This window comes from Dipodomys ordii, unplaced genomic scaffold (assembly GCF_000151885.1).
Source record: "Dipodomys ordii isolate 6190 unplaced genomic scaffold, Dord_2.0 Scaffold2, whole genome shotgun sequence".
In the NCBI taxonomy this organism is placed as follows: domain Eukaryota; kingdom Metazoa; phylum Chordata; class Mammalia; order Rodentia; family Heteromyidae; genus Dipodomys; species Dipodomys ordii.
The window spans coordinates 22,094,335-22,115,108 of NW_012267218.1; the positions used below are offsets into that span (position 1 = coordinate 22,094,335).

The window sequence follows — 20,774 nt, forward strand, 5'->3', positions numbered from 1 at the left end:
GGACTGCACCCAGACCCTGAGTTCAAGCCTTAGGACCAGCACAAAACAAATTAACTAACTAACTAAATAAGTTCCTAGTGAAAATGAAGAGGACCAAAAAGAAGAGGAAGAGGAGGAAAAAGAAGAAAGTGTTGCTGCCTAGGATTAGATGTCTTCAATGCTAAATTATGTCAAATATTTTAAAAATTAAAACCAGTTCTTCTCAAACTATTTTTTAAACCAGACATTAAGAAAACACTTCCAAATTCATTAAGAATAGCATTATTCTGATATGAACACTAAAACTTCAGTGAATATAGATGAACAAATACAAAAATCCTCAGTAAAATATTAGCAAAAAAAGTTAAAAAGGACATTAAAAGACCCACTATAAAAAAGTAGGAATTATACCAAGATGTAAAGATGGTTCCCAATATGCAAATGAGCAGTTGTGCTATTAACAAATGAAAGACAAAAATCTGCAAACAGCCAATAATTGCAGAAAATAATTGCATGTGACACAATGCAACAATCTCTTCATGACAACAACAGCTTGTGAATCCATGCTCAGTACCATCATTCCTCTGAGAAAAGCGATGAAAACCATAGAGATCCAGTAGACTGCCTAAAGCTTATGCCTGGGTAATGAGCAGAGCTCACTATAAAGGGTCCTGAAGGGACTTTGGGGCTTGATGGAGATGTTTTGTATGTTGACTGTAGTAGAGGGAGTAAAGTGGTGATTATATTTGTAAAAAAAAAAATCAAAATAGACACTTAAAATAGATGCAGTTTATCATATATAAAAAAAATCTCTGAGGACTGGGAAGGTGGCTCAGTGGTAGAGCGTTTGCCTTGCATGCTTGAGGCCCTGGGTTCGATTCCTCAGCACCACATAAGCAGAAAAAAAAAAGCCAGAAGTGGCGCTGTGACTCAGGTGGTAGAGTGCTAGCCTTGAGCTGAAGAGCTGAGGGACAGTGCCCAGGCCAGAGTTCAGGCCCCTCAAACAGACCCTCAAAAAAAAAAATCTCTGAATTTGAATTCAGAAATAGTTGAAAATAAGTAATGTAGCTGAGTGCCACTGGCTCATACCTATAATCCTAGCTACTTAATCTGAGTATCACGATTCAAAGCCAACCCAGGCAGAAAAGTCCCTGTGAGATTCTAATCTCCAATTAACCAGTCAAAATCTGGAAGTGGTGTTATGGCTCAAGTGGTAGAGCACTAGCCTTGAGACAAAGAGGCTTAGGGACAGCACCCAGGCCCTGAGTTCAAGCCCTACAACCAGCCCTCCCCCCCACCCAAAAAACGCAGTGTGTTGTTCAGGAATATAGACTGATAAAATAATTTTTTAAATCATGTGAATGATAAACAAAACACAGGACAGAGGCAAAGGATTCAAATAAGGGGAAGAACCACACCCAGGTGGATCACATTATATTACATCACTGTGATGGGTTCTTGGGTTGATAACAGTCATCATATTTTAGATAAATAGACAAAATAAGGAAGACATTTTATGGGGAACAAGGATGCAGTGTGTCACAATATAATTCTACGAACCAGATTTGCAGTTAAAAAAATTAAAATGGTAGTCACCTCACCCATATAATTCCCATGTCTCAGATGTAGGAAATATGCGAATAAATCCACCTCTCCGATCATTTTCCTCCTTTACCCTCCGTAAAACTTTGATCTAGATGGAGGAAGAGAAAATAAGATGAGAAAGTACTTTGAAAACCTGAAATCTATGTGGACAAGAAAAGAGAGCTGTAACCCTAAACTATAACAAAAGCATGTAGGGAGGAGTTAATTCCACTTAACATGTTCTCTGAGAAGAAATTTCTCCCATATCAAATCTTTCCCTCTTGTATGAATCACTACTAATTTTAACTGAACCTGTGTTAACCCATGAAGGCCTGAAGTGGAGTTATCTTTACCTCCTCCATAGACAGCCCAAGCACAGAACCACCTAACTTCCCCAGCATTTTCTCCCGGCTTGAGCTCACAAGGTTTTTCATTTCTGCATCACTGGCAGAGAGTGGACGGGAACGCTAAGGATAAGAAATAAAAACAAAAAATTTTAATTTTTTATTGTCTTTCCTCATCTTCCTGAGTTCATTCCCTGAACATCAGTATCTTTCCTGACAGGATTAAGCTTGAATCTATAGCCCAAATTCCATAAATTCCACAATTAATTTCTTAGCTAGAAACCTGGGAAAGAGATAAAAGCAGTAAATTCTTAGGCAAAAGAAGAAAAAGAAAACAGAATAATAGAAAAATACTATGAGTAAGAAAGAAATAAGAAAAAAAAGATGATGAGGACAAGGAGAAAAGGGAGGGAAAAAAGGGGAAGAATGATACCTACAGGTTTTCCTAAGCTACTACATACTCTTAGTCTTGGTTTTAAAGTACATCTAGTGTTTCAAGGACAGAGAAAAAGTCTGAAATCAGCTTCATAGAAAAGTAAATGTGTCTTTATTCCAGTAAGTACATTTTTTTCTAGCATGGGGGAAGGAGAATTGGGGGAATTGAGACATGAAATGAAAAACCAAGAAGCAGTCTATTCTGCCACAAATAAAAACAGGCTATGGGATATTTAAGGAATCAAGGGAAACACTGAGATAAGATCATCAGTGACTCAGAGGAGAGCTGTGATGAAAAAGGCCAAGGAAAACTGTGGCTGCTGAACATCAAGAGACTGGAATACAGCTGACTGCCCTGGTACTCCAAGGTGGCCATAGTCATCATGGATCTCACAGATGACCCAGGTTACCACCACTTCCAAAGGATGATAAGGGAGGTCTTTTGAGTATCAAAGCTGATCATATAAACAGAGAACACAGAAAGGTAGCAAAAGAGATCAGATGGTTTTAAGCAAGCTAACACATTATTATTGAAACAGGTGAAGTAACTGATAAAATAAAGCAAACAGATCTGCCAAGAGAAGTAATCCAAGAACTAGTGATACAAATTATCTTCCTAGATTTCTGGAAGAAATTTCAACCTGGAAGAAGCAGCCCCATTGTCAGCAGCTGTTACTGTGTGATGCTGGTATCTCTCCAATATTCCTATGTTGAAGTCTTACCCTCGGTGTGATAGTATTTGAAAATAGAGACTTTGAGAGGCAATAAGAATCAGATGAGGTCTTGAAGTAGGGGCCTTGGTCTAATGGGATTAATGCCAGAAATTGTGCTTGTTTCCACAAGTTCTCCCTGGTATAGGTAAGTAAAAACACATCATGTGGGCATACAACTGTGGCCATATAAATAATAGTCAAGATAAGGCCTCAGAATTAAATTCAGTTTGCTGGCAACTCCATCATGGGCTTCCAGCCTCCAGAACTCCAAAAAAAAAAATTATGTTGTTAAGCAACTTGGTCTATAGTATATTGTTATGATAGCTCAAGATTAACACGTCCACGTATACAAAAAACCATGAATGATTTTATCTTTCAGCACAAGGGAGACCAACTCAATATTAATCTTTAAAGTTAGTAATAAAGTCATAAAAACTAAATTTTCTGATAGGAAACTGGTAAGATATTTATATAAAGGAAAACCATGAAATCAATGATGTAAGTAGCAAAGAAAAGCAGGGACTCTTCATCTGCTCAGCTCATATCTAGATCATTACTTGGCATGGAATAAACCAACAAAATATTAGTTAAACAAATAAAGGAATGAATGTGCTGACAAACAATTCAATCTTGTGTAGAACTAAAATTTGCAGGAAGATGTCAGGAAATATTTTAATTCCCTTCAATCTAGGAATACATTAAACAGCATGTGTTGGAGTAAGAGGGCAAAACTAGGAAAGTTTAAAGATGTAGGAAGGAAACAAATATAAGCATATAATGATTTTATGGTACTTATTTAATTACACATAATATTAAAAAGTCAAAATGCTAAATGGATGGTTTGAGATTTTTCTCACAGTCACCCATTATTTTTTACCCAAATCATACTTATCCTAGTTCACATGTGAGAGCACAGTTCTAATCACAAAGCCACATAAAGCCACTGGCAGTGCATCCTCCAAGGTCAAGAAGCTTTCTTACCTGATGCTATTTAAGGTTATTCGGAAGTCATCTCAAATTATATCATGAGAATAAGAAGTAGCATTTATTTAAATGATATGATAAAAATAAAGATCTTCTTATTAAGCATTTAAGCATAGAAAGAATGCTATTTAAAAGTACTGATGAAGCTGGGCTTTTGTAATCCTAGCTACTTGTGAGGCTGAGATCAAGGTTCAAGGACAGCCCAGGAAAAAAGTTCATGAAACTCCTTCTCAACCCATAGGTGGGTGCAGAGGCATGCACCTGTCATCCCAAGCAACATGAGAGGTTGAAATTGGGATGGTAATTGCTACACCAACCAGGGCAGAAAAGTCCTGGACACTCTACTTCCACAAAGTGAAGTTGGACAGGTGGTACATGCCTGTGTTCCCAGAAATGATGGAAAACTTAAAGTAGGCAGATTGTGGCTCGGGCATGTGCCAAAGGAAGGAAGCAAGACCTATCCTGAAAAAAAAAAAAAAAACATCAAAAAACAGGGCTGGCTGCTGAGTACCAGTTCATGCCTATAATCCTTGGTACTCAGGAGGCTAAGATCTGAAGACTGTTAGTATAAGAACATGTACAAAAACCATTGAACAGAAGGAGGAGTCCCCCATTCCTGTCCTCTTAAATTAAAAAAAAAAAAACCTAAAATCCTTGTATAGAAGAAAGTGACAGTTAATCTCAAATACTGCCCACAAGGACAGTAAGAGAGGAAATGTTGATCATGCCACATGAAATATATTTGTCTTTATTTTGCAGGGTAGCACAGGAAGGCTTCCAAGATCATTATATATGTAAAGTACCAGCTATTAAGGAACTCAAATACAGCCCTATACCCAATGTGAAAGGGTTTTAATATCAAGCTGCTAGCAACAGTATCTGTTTCATAAGATGTCTAACAAAAAAGAAAACTCATTTGTAAACTGTAATAATTCCCTTCTCAAATATTTTGGTCGAAGCCACAGATAAGCCAGGAAACCCTGTTCATCGTTTAAATTCAACTGCCTCTACCACAGCATAACCACAGTCATGAAAACAGGACTCCTAAGTTCCTGCGTCCTCTATTCTCATATTGTATTGCCAAGAAGACCTCTGTGTATTTCTTTTCATTTACTCTATTTTGTGTTATTTAACTATGCACAAAACAGGTACACGAAATATGTACCATGAAAGGCTAAAGCTAAAAGGCTTTATGAATGAAGTCTCCCAATGATCCAGAACTTACCTGCTTGGTGTTTGATGACTGAAACTGTGCAGATACTGGACGCTATAAAAGACAGAAAAATGGAATAAAGCCTCATCTTCTCCTAACATGCCTACATTTTCCATTTCCTCCATCTATGACATAAAAAGGAAATAGCAATCTCCAAGCACAGATCAAATGCAAGAGCCCTACCTACATTTTGTGGTTGCAAACTCAGAGCATTTACTGTTCACATGGCTTTCGTCTACACCATTTGTATTCCAGCATCAACTTCTACTTCAACTTTTACTTCTATTGCCAAGTACTGAAGATCCTGAAGTTAACTACCCCACCTGACAAACTGTTTTATACAGTACATGTAACTAATCTACAGTGCCTTTATACAAGATTTCCAGAGGCTGATTGTGGATGACATCATACCATTACCTACCAGTTAGCAAAACAAGCATTGAATAGATTCTCTATGATTTGCAAAGAATTGCCAAATAAAAGCTGACAGGCAGGCTAAGAAACTAAGAAAAGGGATCCATTCATTCAAGATTAGTATACAGCTACTCTTAGGAGAGAAACTTGGCAGAAATGGTGTTAACACTGCACAGAAACAGTCATAGTCCTTTATGCATAATTCTGCAGCCCTTGCCACAGATGCTAAAGGAAACAATTTGCAAAGGAATGTGATTGCCTAAAGTAAGTTTTCCTATTACATCTCGGTTAATTCTCTACATTATTAAAAATTAAAAGAAAACCCTTTGATCTGTGATGAAACAGTGATTAGGTAAAACTCTGGTGCCTCATTTTATTTCTCCTGCGAGATAATACCACTTACAATACAGTACACTCTGTTCCACATCGCCACACTCCTTAGTTAATTGTTCCGGGGCAGGGGATCACAGATAGGTGGCCCATGGACTGAATCCACCTAAGAGACATGTTATAATTGGACTGCAAAGGTTGCTTTTTTTTAAATTAACTAGTTGCTAATATATAAAGGTAGTATTTCTGATTTCTCTTGACAATGGGAAGATCTTTCCATACCCTTTGTTCACACTCATGTACAGCAGTGATCAGCTAGAGCACATTCACTAAACTGCTGCCCCTTTGCCAGAAGGCCTGCACTTTCTAATTAACCTGTCTCTTCACCCTGGCTGTATGAGACCTACCCCTATTTACCTCATTTCCATCACCTGCCTTATAGGTATCCTCATTTGAAAACCCTGTTCTAATGAAAAGTTATCTAAATAATAATATATGAGCTTTGCAAACAGAAATAGTACTACTCCAAATAAGACTAACAAGGAAAAAAGAGGAGCAGGAAAAGGAATGGCAGAAAAAAGAGGAAAAAGTGGAGAATATTGAAAAAAAGAAGAGTTGAAGTGGAGGTGAGAGAGGGATCAAAAGAAGAAGAGGCAAAAGGGAAAGAGGAGAGAAAAGGAGAAGACATTATTTCTGCCTTCAAAGAGCTTATAGACTAGCAGAAGCGTATTAGACAAAATACAAGTAACATGAATGCAAAATAGCATGCACATCAAGTGGACAACCTTGAGGTAAAAGTAAAGAACACTAAAGAGTGAGAGGAATTAGTAAGAAAAAGTCTCTAAAATTTCTGAGTAGGCAAGGTAATCAAACCAAATGGGCAGAGAGTAGGTAAATCTTTTAAATAAGAAGAAATCTTAAAGGCAAAGAAACAAAAGTGGAAATAAGCAATACTAACACATTCAGGGACTTAAGAGATGATAGAATAAATAGAAGGACTGGCTGGTTTAAATAGAAGAGAATGAAGAGTACACAAAAACCAGAACAATGCTTGATCAAAAGATGCTTCTAAGACCCACAAGTTTCTTTGGGCACATATTTCATGCAACTTCAACCAATAACTCATGACTACTGGAGGGTCTTTTGAAGAGAACTACTTGTAGAAAAGCTGCTATTTCAATGGAGCATCTTTATAAAACCAGTCTGAAGATTGGGAAGAATGTAGTAACGATTAAGAATTAATAGGCACCCTGTCTGTGCTTTGTTTATGAGCTTGTCAATCTGAGGGGAAGGGATATGATTTTTAAAAAGAAAAGAGAAAGGAAAAAGGTAAAGTAGGAGAAAAAAGAAGCTGACAGGAAAGACAAAACAAATGCAGGAGGTAAGTTTGTTGGAAAGCACTGAAGGCATACACTATTAGCTGCAGCTGAACATAACTGCCACGATCTAGACTGATCTCTAAATTCTCCTGCCCCAAGTGACCTCACATCCATAATGCTTCAGCTTCCTCATCTGCATCTGCTACCACTTCCCAGAAAGCCTCTTTTGGTCTCCCTCTTGCTGCATTTGCTTACCTGAGGTTTCTGGAATGGATTTCGCCTGGAAGACTCAAAGGTGGGATAAATTGGCCGGGTTGTTGCCCGCTGGGCAGGATCTTGGCATACAAATCCTGAATAGGGAATGGGCAACGTTAAAACCTGTCATTTTCTAGAAATTAACAGGTTTGGCTGCACCTGTAGATGTGCAAAACTCAGTTTCACAGCATAATATTACAGAAATTCAGTCATAAATATTACAGACAGCCATCCTCAAGAAGATAATGCTGGTTGGGCAGCTGAAATGTAATTCTGACTGAGAAAGAGGTATAGGCTTTTTTTTAAAATGAATCCCAAATAAATGTGCAAATAAGCACGTTGAGACATGTAATTGTTGAAAGATAAAGTTATTTTACAATGACTTTTGCATACTAATTAAAAACCAATGTTGTATTACATTGAAACAACTTTTGAGTGGGGAAGGGAGGGAAAAGCTGGAAGACAGCAAGGGAAGGGATGACACTGTCCAAAAAGAAATGAGTTATATAACGGTAACCCCTCTCTATACATCACCTTTATAATAACAATAAAAATACATGACAAAAAAATATTGTCTCTACTCAGAAAATCTGAAAGGCAGTTGTCCTATTATATGGTGTACTTGTAGAATTGTCAAATGTAGTCTATTAGCAATTTCCAAAATGGGTTTTGTAGATTATCTATGGCTTCAAGAATTGGGCTTCAGATAATTTTACTTCCTTCCTAAAGAAACAGGTTCTCATCTAAGAAAAAGAGATGAGCTAAGTTTTTACAGCACTTGCTGGTACATCAAGTACCAGATCATGTCAAGTATATTTTATTATGTCTTTTTAGGGAACTAAAAAACAACAATAAATCCACATCATACCCATCTGACGTTTCAAAGTTCGGCTTATCTACTTAAAATGGGATTTCTTCCTAGGGCTGCTCTGGCTATAACTACTACAGAAGGGATCTTGTTGAGACCAGTAGAGACTGGCTAGCAGAAATACAGTCAGTCTCCTTTGTAACGAAGCTTCCTCAGTGGGTTTCACTTTTCCAGTTCAGAGAAAAATACACTTTCTACAGATCTTCACTTAATTCTCTGCCTCAGCTCATAATTCCCATGCCCCAGGTCTCAGCCTTAGTTGTGGTTCAGCCTCAGGACAGGATGGAGCCAGAGGGAGTAGAAACATAAACACTTCCCTGAAAATATAATTTTTAGTACAAAGCATTTAGCATGGCTTAGGAACTGCCAGTTGGCAACACCTATGGAACCTAGCAAAAATGGATGCTCTGGTTAAGTTTTATGCGAGTCAGGCTCAGAAAACACTACTTACCTACAACAGTGAACATATCTGAAATCATACTGGCTTTAATCTTTAGGTCCAGAGGTGCATCACTAATAGAACAGAGAAAGAAAGCAACTGATAGTTCTGTAGGTTAACAGAATAACTGCCTAATAGGCTCAATATAACAAAGTTCCCAAATGTCATTGAAAAGCACAGCAAATCCATGGAAAAATAAAAAAGAAATCTAGAGAGAAAGCAAGAAATAAAAGTCTAGTGTTAAACTTATCTTTCCTAAGGTTGGCCCAGTACCAATGCCTTGATTCTCTGATGTGTAATCTTTTTATTATACAAATTTTGTACAAGTCAAGAAGATTGCTTCATTATCACTGTGGGTTTTAGAGGTTCAGACTTACATAACGCTTTGTTATGAGTGTGTCCATCATCCTAATTATGTTTCACTGCTGCAATGGTAGAATCACATGCACATGCAAGACAAGAAACTCTAGCCCCATTTGTATTTTTTATGTCTTCATTTTCTGTTCTAAATAAATATTCCTAGACTGGCAGGTTTGTAAATAGCAGAAAGACAACACAATCGCACTAGATGAAGCAGCAGGACCATGACACTGAAGCAACATGGAAAAGCAAGAAGATCTCTGTGGCAAAAACTGCCATGCTGGCTTTGGTGTTAAGACTATTCTGGCTGCTGGGCCCACAATGCATCACTCGGGGGATCTCTAACACTGTCTAATACACTTCACTGAGCAATATGCAAGAGGCTGACAGAAACGTAAGCATCTATAGTATCTAGGCACTCCACCTTACTATTGAGGTTAAGCCAAATTCCTGCTCCAAAAGTCAAACTTCTATTTGATTCCTTGGCATTTTGCAACTCTCTCTTAACCTTAGAAACTCAGAAGCTGGGTGGTCTTTGGCATAAATCTCTAGTATTTTCTGTTTAGAGGAGCATATAGCTAATAGAAATTCCTAGAGCTACAGATGTAATCAGAATCTTCTCTGGGATTAAAAAATAGGTTTATTTCCTTCCTGTAAACAACAGATAGGTCTAAAAACTTTTTTTAAGATAAAGTTTTTTAGATTTAATCTTTGATGAATACCAAGACATGGAATGGGGTGAAAAGTACACTTCTTGAGGTCCAGCATTCTACCTTTACTGTGTGTGTGTGTGTGTGTGTGTGTGCACATGTGAAATGGATCTGTATAAATTTTCAGTAATTAAGGAAACCTTTTGTATTTCTTTAGTCTTAACAGAACACCTACAAAATGAAAAAAAAATGTTTAAAAAATGTGGGGGTCAAAAGTGAGTGCAAGAATCATCCAGGAAGCCATATAAACAGTAAACATATATTACAAATTAATTGGCTAGAAAGACAATAATCCCTAGTTGCTATATATGTGCTTTGACATGAAACCATAAACCATCTCAATTTCAAAATTGCAGTCATGGGGCTGCGAAGGTGGCTCAGTTGTAGAGTGCTTGCCTTGCATGCATGAGGCCCTGGGTTCAATTCCTCAGCACCACATAAGCAGAAAAAACCAGAAGTAGCGCTATGGCTCAAGTAGTAGAGTGCTAGCCTTGAGCTGAAGAGCTGAGGGACAGCGCCCAGGCCCAGAGTTCAGGCCCCACAACCAACAAAAAAACAAACAAATAAAATTGCAGTCATCTCTAATAACTAGAAAAAAGTCGTCTAGTGTCAACGGAAATGACTCCCCACCACCAGTCCCATACCACAAAAGTTTTTTAGTGCCTTTGCAGATTTGTCCTTTTCTAGTTGATAGAGCTGACTTACCAGGCCAAAGAAGGAGAGAGATTCACTTCTAACAACCATGGCTTCAGAGTAGAATCTATGAGCACGTCGAAGCCATACAGTTCTAGAAACACAACACAATATACAAAACATCATTTTTCATGTCATGCCTGCATAAAAATCTTAAAAATCCAAGCCAATCAACTGCTGCAAGAGGCCCAGAAACTCACTGACTATAAGAAGCGATCCTAGAAACAGAGAGTCTTTCAAGCTCAAAAGAGGTTATCAAGCTCAAGGATAGTTTTAAAAATAACACTATAACCAGGTGTGGGACTACATGCCTATACTACTAGCTATATGGGAGGTGGAGGACAGGAAGATAGCAGTTTGAGATCAATGCAGGAAAAAAGATTAGTGAGACCCCACCATACCAAACAAGGCGGGGGTGGCAGCAGATACACACCTGCAATCCCATCTAGACAGGAGGGCATAGGTATGAGGTTCAAGGTCTAAAGCTAGTCCTAGACAAAAAAGCAAGACCTAATGTAGAAAATAACTAAAAGCAAAAAAAAAAAAATACAAAAAACAAAACAAACTGGGGGAGGTGAAGCTGGGTCAAGTGGTAAAAGTACTACCAATTATGAAGCTCTGAGTTCAACACTGCCACTAAAAATTAGCCACTATGTTGGACACTGGTACCTCACACCTGTAACCCTACTCAGGAGGCTGAGATCTGAGGATCGAGGTTCAAAGCTAGCCCAGGCAGGAAAATCCATGAGATTCTTATCTACAATTAACCACCAGAAAACCGGAAGTGGTGCTGTGGCACAAGTGGTAGAGCACTAGCCTTAGCTGAAGAGCTCAGGGACAGCAACTAGGCCCAGAGTTCAAGCCCTACAACTGACCCTCCTTCTCCCGACCCTGTCAAAAAAATTAGCCACTATAAAATTTACTTTTATCATCTGCTCTAGCGGTATTCTGAGTTCTGCAAAGATAGTAAGCTGACTTAAGAACAGAAAACATAATTGTTCTGCTCTTATAGGTTAAGGAAAAAATGCTGTCCAGGAATGAAGCAACAACATCTTAATAGTGCTGTTTCAGGCTGGCTCTGGATGCCCTCCTACACTACTCCCTGCCACACTCTGAAAACAGAAAAATCTATAGAAGACATCTCCCTAGGAACCTTCTGTTGCATTTTCTTTTCTTTTCTTTTTTTTTCTGGGTTAGGTTGTGGGGCCTGAACTCTGGGCCTGGGTGCTGTCCCTCAGCTCTTCAGCTCAAGGCTAGCACTCTACCACTTGAGCCACAGCGCCACTTCCAGCTTTTTTTTTCTGCTTATGTGGTGCTGAGGAATCGAACCAGGGCCTCAGGCATGCAAGGCAAGCGTTCTACCACTGAGCCACCTTCCTAGCCCCTTCTTTTTTTTACTTACATTTTTTATTTGAAAAATGTATTTAAAAGTCTTAACAATTTTTCAATATAAATTATGACTCTCAAACATATTCCTATCACTTTATTGTTAAAGCGATAGAGCATACATGTAAGAGAAGGTAGCTCAAGGCAAGAGAGCACCAAAGAGAAGACTGTGTTCAAAGAATAGGTATTAGGATGAGGCTGGAGGTCTGGAGTCCCCCACCTTTCTACCCTATCCTGTTACCCCCTTTAGATCTCTAGTCTAGTACACTCCTTAGGGCGGCAAGGTAGGCTGCTTTTAGAGCACCTAGATTAATGAAACAGAGTAAATTGGTAACAGAGTAAACTGATGACCAGTCTTCGACCCTAAAAACTGCAGGAAGTACACTGGAACCGGAAACATGGTACCTCAGCCACTGTAGGTGGGGACAGACTGGATAGATGGTTGAATCAGCAAAATGACTATCAGTTCCTACAATACTGACCCCACTACCATAAAACAGGCTTCCTATACCAGAGCTAATGATGCCAGATTTCTTGTCTTAGAGCAGGCAGGAACTCTTCTGTCTTATTTTGTCTAATTACCCTTAAAGAAAGGGCCAGAACTAAAAAGAAAAACAAAAACAAAAAAAAACACCTGAGAAAACTGAAAATGCTTAAAGACCCTCCTCTCCTACATTGCTCTCCCATCTATCTAAAGCACTGTCTAGTCAGGTGAGAGTGGGACATGGTCTTCAGACAAAACTCCCTGAGTCTTATTTGTGTCTGGTTCTAGGACTAGGGAACAGCAATAGAACTTGGGGAAGACAACTAAGGTATGCCTAATGCTTTTACCTCTCCTTTCTCCAATGCCAACACACCCTAGTCATGTCTCCACACTGCCCCTCTTCTACTGAGCAAGAAAAGAAGCATAGCTCATGTCCACCAGAGGAACTTGAACTCCTGCAAGCATAAGCAACACACTGAATAAAGATTGTGAGCAGCTCTTTTGAGCATATTCTATAAGGGGGCCTGGGTCATCCACGGGTCAAGCTACACATGAATGAAATCACTTAAGAGAAACATCTTTAGAGCTATGTCTCTCAACTGTAAGTGATTTTTATCTTAGGAGGCATTTGGCAATTTCTGGAGATATTTTTGGTTGTCTTAACTGAGATGGGCCAGGGATGCCACTAAATAGCTTATAAAATACAGCTCTTCATTACAAGAATGTCTGTATGGAGGTCTTGTTCTAGGACCTCCCGGTGTTTGCATGCTATGAGAAGATCTTATGATCATTACTCTCTGATGACTGTTGCCCACCTACTCATCTCACCATCCCTAAGGATGAAGTCCACTTTAAGACCATGCCTAATTTTTCTGCATTCTGTGGCTTTCTATCCACCCCCTCTTCCTCCTCTCATCTGGGCCAGCGGGGAGGTTAGCAGAGGATATGCTAGGTCCTTCCAAGACTTAAATGGAATGTCATCTGGTTAAGAGCCACCTCATACCTCTTATTTAATGAAGTTCCTAATAGGGAGGAGGTTGAGGACAGAGGTAGTAGCAGGATAGGGCTAATTGGAAGAACTCAAATTAAAACTTTTTTTAAAAAAAGGGAACATTGTTGGGATGCTAATAATGCTAATACAGGGTTAGAGGCCTAACTAGAGAAAAACCCTGATACTGGGAGAGTGAAACCGAGGAGCTTAAGATCTGAAATCTGAAGAGAAAGTGTGGACTAGGCAATGGTCCCCCTTCCAGCCCCCTGATATCTGCTTTAGCTCATTCCAGAAGGAAAGAAGTATACAGGGAAGTAGGGGGCTTCTCAGCAAAGCTGACTTCTGCTTTGGTAATCTCACCTACCTGCCCCATTTAAGGAACTCCAGATAAGAAGTTTAAAATAGTTGGTACCCAGACCATCATTCAGGAGAGGGGAATTCATTCCAGGTTTCCACAGAATTCCTAGCTCAGATCTAGGGTTTCCATTGCATTTTCTTAACCTTAAGATCCTGCTTTTTCAACCAAGGTCAGAAGACATTAAAGGGTAAAATATATTTATTCTTTCCCTTCTCCCATGGTTTCAATTTCCCTTTGAAGACAGAAAGTCAAACATGTGGCCTATAGACAAGAAGTCAGAAGAAAAGAGAAGCCAGTGGTAGCAGATGACAAGTCGTCTTGAACCATTAGAATCATTTAAGGAAGTAGCAAGCCAAAGATCAAATTTCTCTGGCTTCTGGATTCTTCTCTGATTTTCGTCCTCTACCTCCCCAACTATGGCAAGGAGCAAAGCAACACTCATGAGCATCTCCTTGTTCAAGGTCTGCTTTTACTTAACATGTTCAGGGATGAGATGTTAAACTTTTTAAGCCCTTCGTATTATTATTAGAGATCCACTTGACTGCAATCACAATATTCACAGTCTTTAGTATGTATATATATCAAGCACCAGAACTTCAGGAGTCCACTCATTCCCAACATCTCACCCTGTGTCATCACATAAACTGCCTTCACCTTTTCTCCAAGGGGGAAGACAAAACAAAACGCTAGCTTCCTTACTGTCTGAACAGAGCTTATATGCTCAAAACAGAAGCAGGATTTCTGATTTCTGAAACAAATATTACTGGTTCAAGATAAATTTGTTTTCATTTCTTAAGCCTCTCAAAAATATGCAGATTTGTGGTTGTAAAATAATAGCCCCAATGGCCATATTTAGAACATAGGGAGTCCTATTTAGAATACCAAGAGTCCTAGAATGGTAATCTAAACCTGGTAGTCACCTGACTGTACAATGTGATTTCCTTAGCATCCTTTGCTTTGTCTTATACACACTATTAATTATATTTGTCAATTGTCAATATTTGGTTTTCCTTAAACTTATCTTATTTAAGTCAAAGAAACATGTATATTCCTATTTATATATTTATTTATGTTGGTTGTGGCTTGAACTCAAGGCCCAAGCACTGTCCCTGAGCTCTTTCCCTCAAGGCTAGGGCTCTACCACTTTGAGCTACAGCACCACTTCTTGTTTTCTGGTGGTTAATTGAAGATAGTCTCCTGGACCTTCCTGCTTAGGCTGGCTTCAAACTGTAATCCTTAGATCTCAGCCTCCAGAGTAGGATTACAAAAATGAGCCACCAGCACCCAGCTTTAATGTTTATTTTTAAAGGGGAGGGACAGGGTGTCATTTCTGTAGGCCAAGCTGGCACAGCACTAATGATCCTCCAATGTCTTTCTCTTGAGTACTGGATTATATACAGTATAAAAGTTTCCATGAATGTATTTGTGTCCCTAATAATTATACAAGATTCCATTCATTTTGCAAAATTAATTATGAGAAAAATTATGAGAGTATGAGATGGCATTCATTTCATGTAATTATATAAAATTTAAATATTATTCATATTTTAAAACGTGAGGAATAGCGGCCAGGAATGTGGCTTAGTGGTACAGTGCTTGCCTAGTATGCATGAAGCCCTGGGCTCAATTCCTCAGTATCACATACATAGACAAAGCCAGATGTGGTGCTGTGGCTTAAGTGACAGAGTGGTAATCTTGAGCAAGAGGCTCAGGAACAATGCCCAGGCCCTGAGTTCAAGCCCTAGGACTGGCCAAAAAAAAGAAAAGGAAAGGAAAAAAAAGAATCAGCTCCTTCAACTGTCTTTTTTTGGGTAATAAATTCACAACTTTTATATACAATGCAATCTTCAGAATATCTTTTTTTTTTTTTTGTCAGTCCTGGGGCTTGAACTCTGGGCTTGGGCGCTCTTCAGCTCAAGGCGAGCGCTCTACCACTTGAGCCACAGTACCACTTCTGGTTTTCTGGTTTTTAATTAGAGATAAGAGTCTCACGGACTTTTCTGCCTGGGTTGGCTTTGAACCATGATCCTCAGATCTCAGCCTCCTGAGTGGTTAGGATTACAGGCATGAGCCACCAGCGCATGGCTCCTTCAGAATATCTTTAGTGAAACCACAGAATATATGCCTTGAACCTAAGAAAAGTCTTTTATAAAATATTACTTAGGCATTTAAAATGTAAACTCTAACCAAGAATGGTGGCATGCACATGTAATCCCAGCTTTGAGGAGGCTGAGACAGAAGGATCATGAGACTTGGATTATAAAGAGACCCTGGTTTGTTGTTGTGTTGTTTTGTTTTTTTTGTCGGTCGTGGGGCCTGACCTCTGGGCCTGGAAACTGTCCCTCAGCTCTTCAGCTGAAGGCTAGCGCTCTACCACTTGAGCCACAGTGCCACTTCCGGTTTTCTGAGCGGTTTATTGGAAATAAGAGTCTCACAGCCTTTCCGGCCTGGGCTGGTTTTGAACCGAGATCTTCAGATCTCAGCTTCCTGAGTAGCTAGGATTACAGGCATGAACCACCGGCACCCAGCTTTTTTTTCTTTTAAAGGAAAGAAAAATCTAGTTGTACAATGTACAAGTCCTTGTTGATATTACACAAACAAGAGAGGATGCAATGTCTATTTCAAAAATTATACTCAATATTTTAAAAGCTGAAGCGCAGCTGGGTGCAGGTGGCTCACACCTGTAGCCTTACTCAAGGCTGAGATCAGAGGATCACTATTCAAAGTGAAGCTGTGGCTCAAATGGTAGAGCACTATCCAGCCTTGAGCAAAAAACCTAAGAGATAGTGCCAAGGCATGAGTTCAAAGACCAAGACTAGAACCCCCCCAAAAAGGCTAAAGCACAGGATTCTATTGTTTCCTGACAGCATAGTACTATTACAATATAAAGAATGGGGTGAATATATGATTGATGCGAGTGCTCATCAGGCTTGTGAACTCAAAAATAAATCAAGGACAATTTGAATCAGATAAATAACCAGTGAAATCCACTATCTAAACACTTCACATTAAGCATTATGTAAGTACCATTTACTTGATCATTTCCCTGAATCGGAGGCAAATTCCAAGAAATCTTGGCTGGCAGGCTAAGCGCCAGTATTCTGAGGGAAACAAATATCTGAAAGAAAGAAAAAACCCTTCACAATAGTAAATTAATTTTCACTCAGGTAATACGCCTCTTAGTGCGGAACAGTATCTACGGCAAATGAGACAAACTTGAAAACAAAACAAAAAATTAAATCCCACAATGTAGCTATATCTGTACCACGCTTTAACTTATGATCTGCAAGGTCCAGCAGCTCACCTACAAGGCTGACATAGGGGAGGGGAATGGTGTGGAAAGACAGTTTATATATCAGATTCTAAATTGAAATAACCGACTCAATTTAAGGCATTAATTTGAGTCCCTGACAAGTGTCTTTACAACTGCTCTGTGAATGTTAAAGATTTTAAAAGGTAAAGCCAGGCATTGGTGGCTCACTTCTGTAATTCTAGCTTACTCAGAAGACTGAGATCTAACAATCCCAGTTCAAAGCCAGCCTGGACAGAAGAGTTCATGACACTTTTATGTCTAATTAGCTAGCAAAAAAGCCAGAAAATGAGGTATGGTTCAAGTGGCAAAACACCAGCCTTGAGCAAAGAAAGCTAAGCAACAGCTCAAGGCTCTGAGCTTCAGGCTTAATACCAGCACACACAAAAAGAGGTATTACATGGTCTATGCTTTAGTGCATTAATACTGAACTCATTCTGAACTGAAACTTTTATTTGCAATTTTCCAAAAATGAAAAAAAGACTTTAAAACATAAAAAGGTTATAGTGAGAATATGAAACTCCTCCCTTTTTATGTTGTGTGTTTTAGTAGCTGTGCTTAAATCTTCAAAAACTCAATATCCAGGAGGAAGTTTACTAATGCGCCTGTCATTAATGGGGCAGGCAAGCCAGGCTTCTTCTGGGGTGAGAGCACATCTTTTTGTTCTTGTGTTATCTTCATCCTGACAGGAGATCAAGCAGTTTTGGAGAATCACTGCTACTATCTTATTAAGTAACACTTCCCCAGGTCAGTTTTCCTCAGTAAGAAAAATTTCCTTTTGCCCTTAGCCAAACCAAAACAAACTTGAAAATTACTCTAGTGGCTAGAAGCTGTTTCAGTCTACTTGCAGTCATACCCTTATCTCCTTCTTTCTTTTAATATAGATTCTTGAAATGGCAATCTACACTTGTTGCATTAGAGTTACTCACTACCAAACCCCTAAGGATTTGCTCTGCTTCTACTCTCTAATAATAGACTGTTTTTTTTTCAATGGCCTTACTATAAAGCCCAAGGATCTAAAATTATGGGTCACTCCTTACTCACTGGAACTTTTTTCTCCCTTGGGTTCTAGGACACTGTTCTCATCTTTGGAATCTTCAAGTCTCTTTCTTTCTCATGTGATCTCATGTATTCTCATAGCTATAATTAATATTATGATGGCAGCATTCAAATCTATACCTTTAGTTGTGGTTCCTGGACACTAAATCTATAATTTTAGTCACGTTATAGACTCTTCACTAGGATATCCAACAGAAATCTGACACTCACCAAGACAGCACCTGGTGTTGTTCCCAAAACTGTTTGGCTTTTTACGAGTCTTACCTTTGAAAATGGCAACCCTATCCACCAGGTTCCAAAACTAGCAACACTTTACCTCCTCCCAAATCTAATATATTGCCAGATTGTTGTCCTGCCTGCCTCTCTTCAACCCAGCCCATCTTCTCATATCAATTGTTACAGAATATTTCCATCAGTCCAAAAAGATCCCCATGCTTCTTCCTGATAAATTCCTTGTCCTTTACTCCCATATCTGATAACCATAATTTCTTCTACCATCTATCATGTGTTTCACCTATTGTAGAATTTCACATGAATGAGAATTATATACTATACAGTCTGGCTTCTTTAGCATATTTTTGAGATTTACCTATTCTTTTTATAAGATGAGGTTTACTGAGGTATAACTTAAAATTCATCCACTTAAAGCAAATAATCTGATGAATTCTGACAAATGTATACCATTACAGACCACCTCATGATAAAGATAAAATCAGAAATGTGCAACATGCTCTGCCACAGCCAATCCCCCAGCAACCATTAATTTTTGTATACTAGTGCCTTTTCCAGAGAAAGTATAAATTGAATCAATACAATGAGAGAGAGAGAGAGAGAGAGTGTGTGTGTGTGTGTGTGTGTGTGTACTGGTCTAGGGTTTGAATCTTAGAGCCTAGGCACTGTCCTTGAGCTTTATGGCTCAAGGCAAGCACTCTACCACTTGAGCCACAGCTCTACTTCTAGCTTTTTGTTGGTTAATTGGAGATAAAAGTCTCAGAGGGCTGGGATGTAGCTCAGTAGCAAAGTGCTTGTCTAGCAAGTACAACATCCTGAGTTTGATCCCCAGTATCAAAAAAGAAAAGATAAAAAAAAATTCTCACTGACTTTGCTGCCCAGGCTCGTTTCAAACTATGATCCTTAGATCTTAGCCTTCTGAGTAGTTAAGATTATAGTATGTATGGGCTTAGGAAGGTGGCTCAGTGGTAGAGCGCTTGCCTTGCATGCCTGAGGCCCTGGGTTCAATTCCTCAGCACCACATAAGCAAAAAGGAAAAAGCCGGAAGTAGTGCTGTAGTTCAAGTGGTAGAGTGCTAGCCTTGAGCTTAAGAGCTGAGGGACAGCGCCCAAGCCCAGAGTTCAGGTCCCATGACTGGACCGCCCCCCAAAAAAAAAAATAGATAACAGTATGTAGCTTTTTGCAACTGGCTTCATTCAGTAGTCATTGAGCAAATTTTCACATATATAACAATGTACATGTAACCTGTATCAAAAGTGTGGTACATTTCCACTTACTCCTAATTAACATTTCATAATATCTATAACAGTTGGTGGATGTTGTTTCCAATTATGGGCCACTATGAATAAAGTTGCTATAAACATTTGTGTGAGGAGAATACATGCTTGCATTTCTCCTGAGTAGATATTTACATAAGTGGGAAACTGAGGTCACATGGGAAGTATAAACTATCAGACCTTATCTCCTCAGCCATTTCTCTAGCATTACCCTCTCCCCACTGCAGTCCATTTTCCAAGACAATTCCAAGTGCATTCTAAAACACACATCTCATAGCCACACAGAGACAGGTAGTGATGTCAAGGTGGTCCCTGGAGGATTTCAAATTAGCCATTGATAGTAAAGTTGTACAGTATTCCCTTTGTTGTGCTGTCACATTACAATAAAAGTTAAAGAAACAACAATCCTATCACTCCCCACATTCTAGTGGCTGTATATTGTCTACTGGATGAATTTCAGCTGGTCAGTCTTTTACAATATGGCCTGAATCTACCTACCTAACCTAAGGTTCTGCACTCCAATTCCATGTGAGCTACATATAGACATATTTCTTCCCACATCCTGTCACCACACTGTACTTGCCATATTGCTTGGGTAGGATGGCTTGCTTTAGGCAATGGTGGCAACTGCTGTGTATTCCAGGAGCACCACAATCACTACTTGTACTGTAATTTATCATTTCATATCCTCTCCCACCGTTCTTAGAGGGTAAGGGCCAGGTCTCACTGTCACATACCAAGTAATCTATTGCATAATTAACTTATTTCAGAAATAGTTTAAACATACACACACACGATATACTAGAAATAAAAAATAATAAGTGAAAATAAATAGGCAATTTTTGGGAAAGACAAAAATAACTTAGTCTCTCTCTTAAAAATAACCTTGAAAGCTGGGTGCTGGTGGCTCACATCTGTAATCCTAACTACTCAGGAGGCTAATATCTGAGGATCGCCAGCCCAGAGAAAAAAGTCTGTGAGACTCTTGTCTCCAACTAACCACCAAAATGCTACAAGTGGACCTGTGGCTCAAGTGGT

At 39.1% G+C, this 20,774-nt stretch overlaps 1 protein-coding gene across 1 annotated transcript in view; it reads right to left on the reverse strand.

The window, feature by feature from the left end:
* Ttll5 (tubulin tyrosine ligase-like family member 5) overlaps positions 1–20,774 on the reverse strand; it is a 221,664-nt gene that overhangs the window by 138,216 nt on the left and 62,674 nt on the right. Inside the window, exons 13-17 of the mRNA XM_013013504.1 lie at positions 10,653–10,734; positions 8,890–8,951; positions 7,571–7,665; positions 1,917–2,030; positions 1,581–1,672 (exon numbers count right to left, since the gene is read on the reverse strand). Of these exons, the coding sequence (XP_012868958.1) occupies positions 1,581–1,672; positions 1,917–2,030; positions 7,571–7,665; positions 8,890–8,951; positions 10,653–10,734 (445 nt within the window). The remainder of the gene's footprint in view (positions 1–1,580; positions 1,673–1,916; positions 2,031–7,570; positions 7,666–8,889; positions 8,952–10,652; positions 10,735–20,774) is intronic.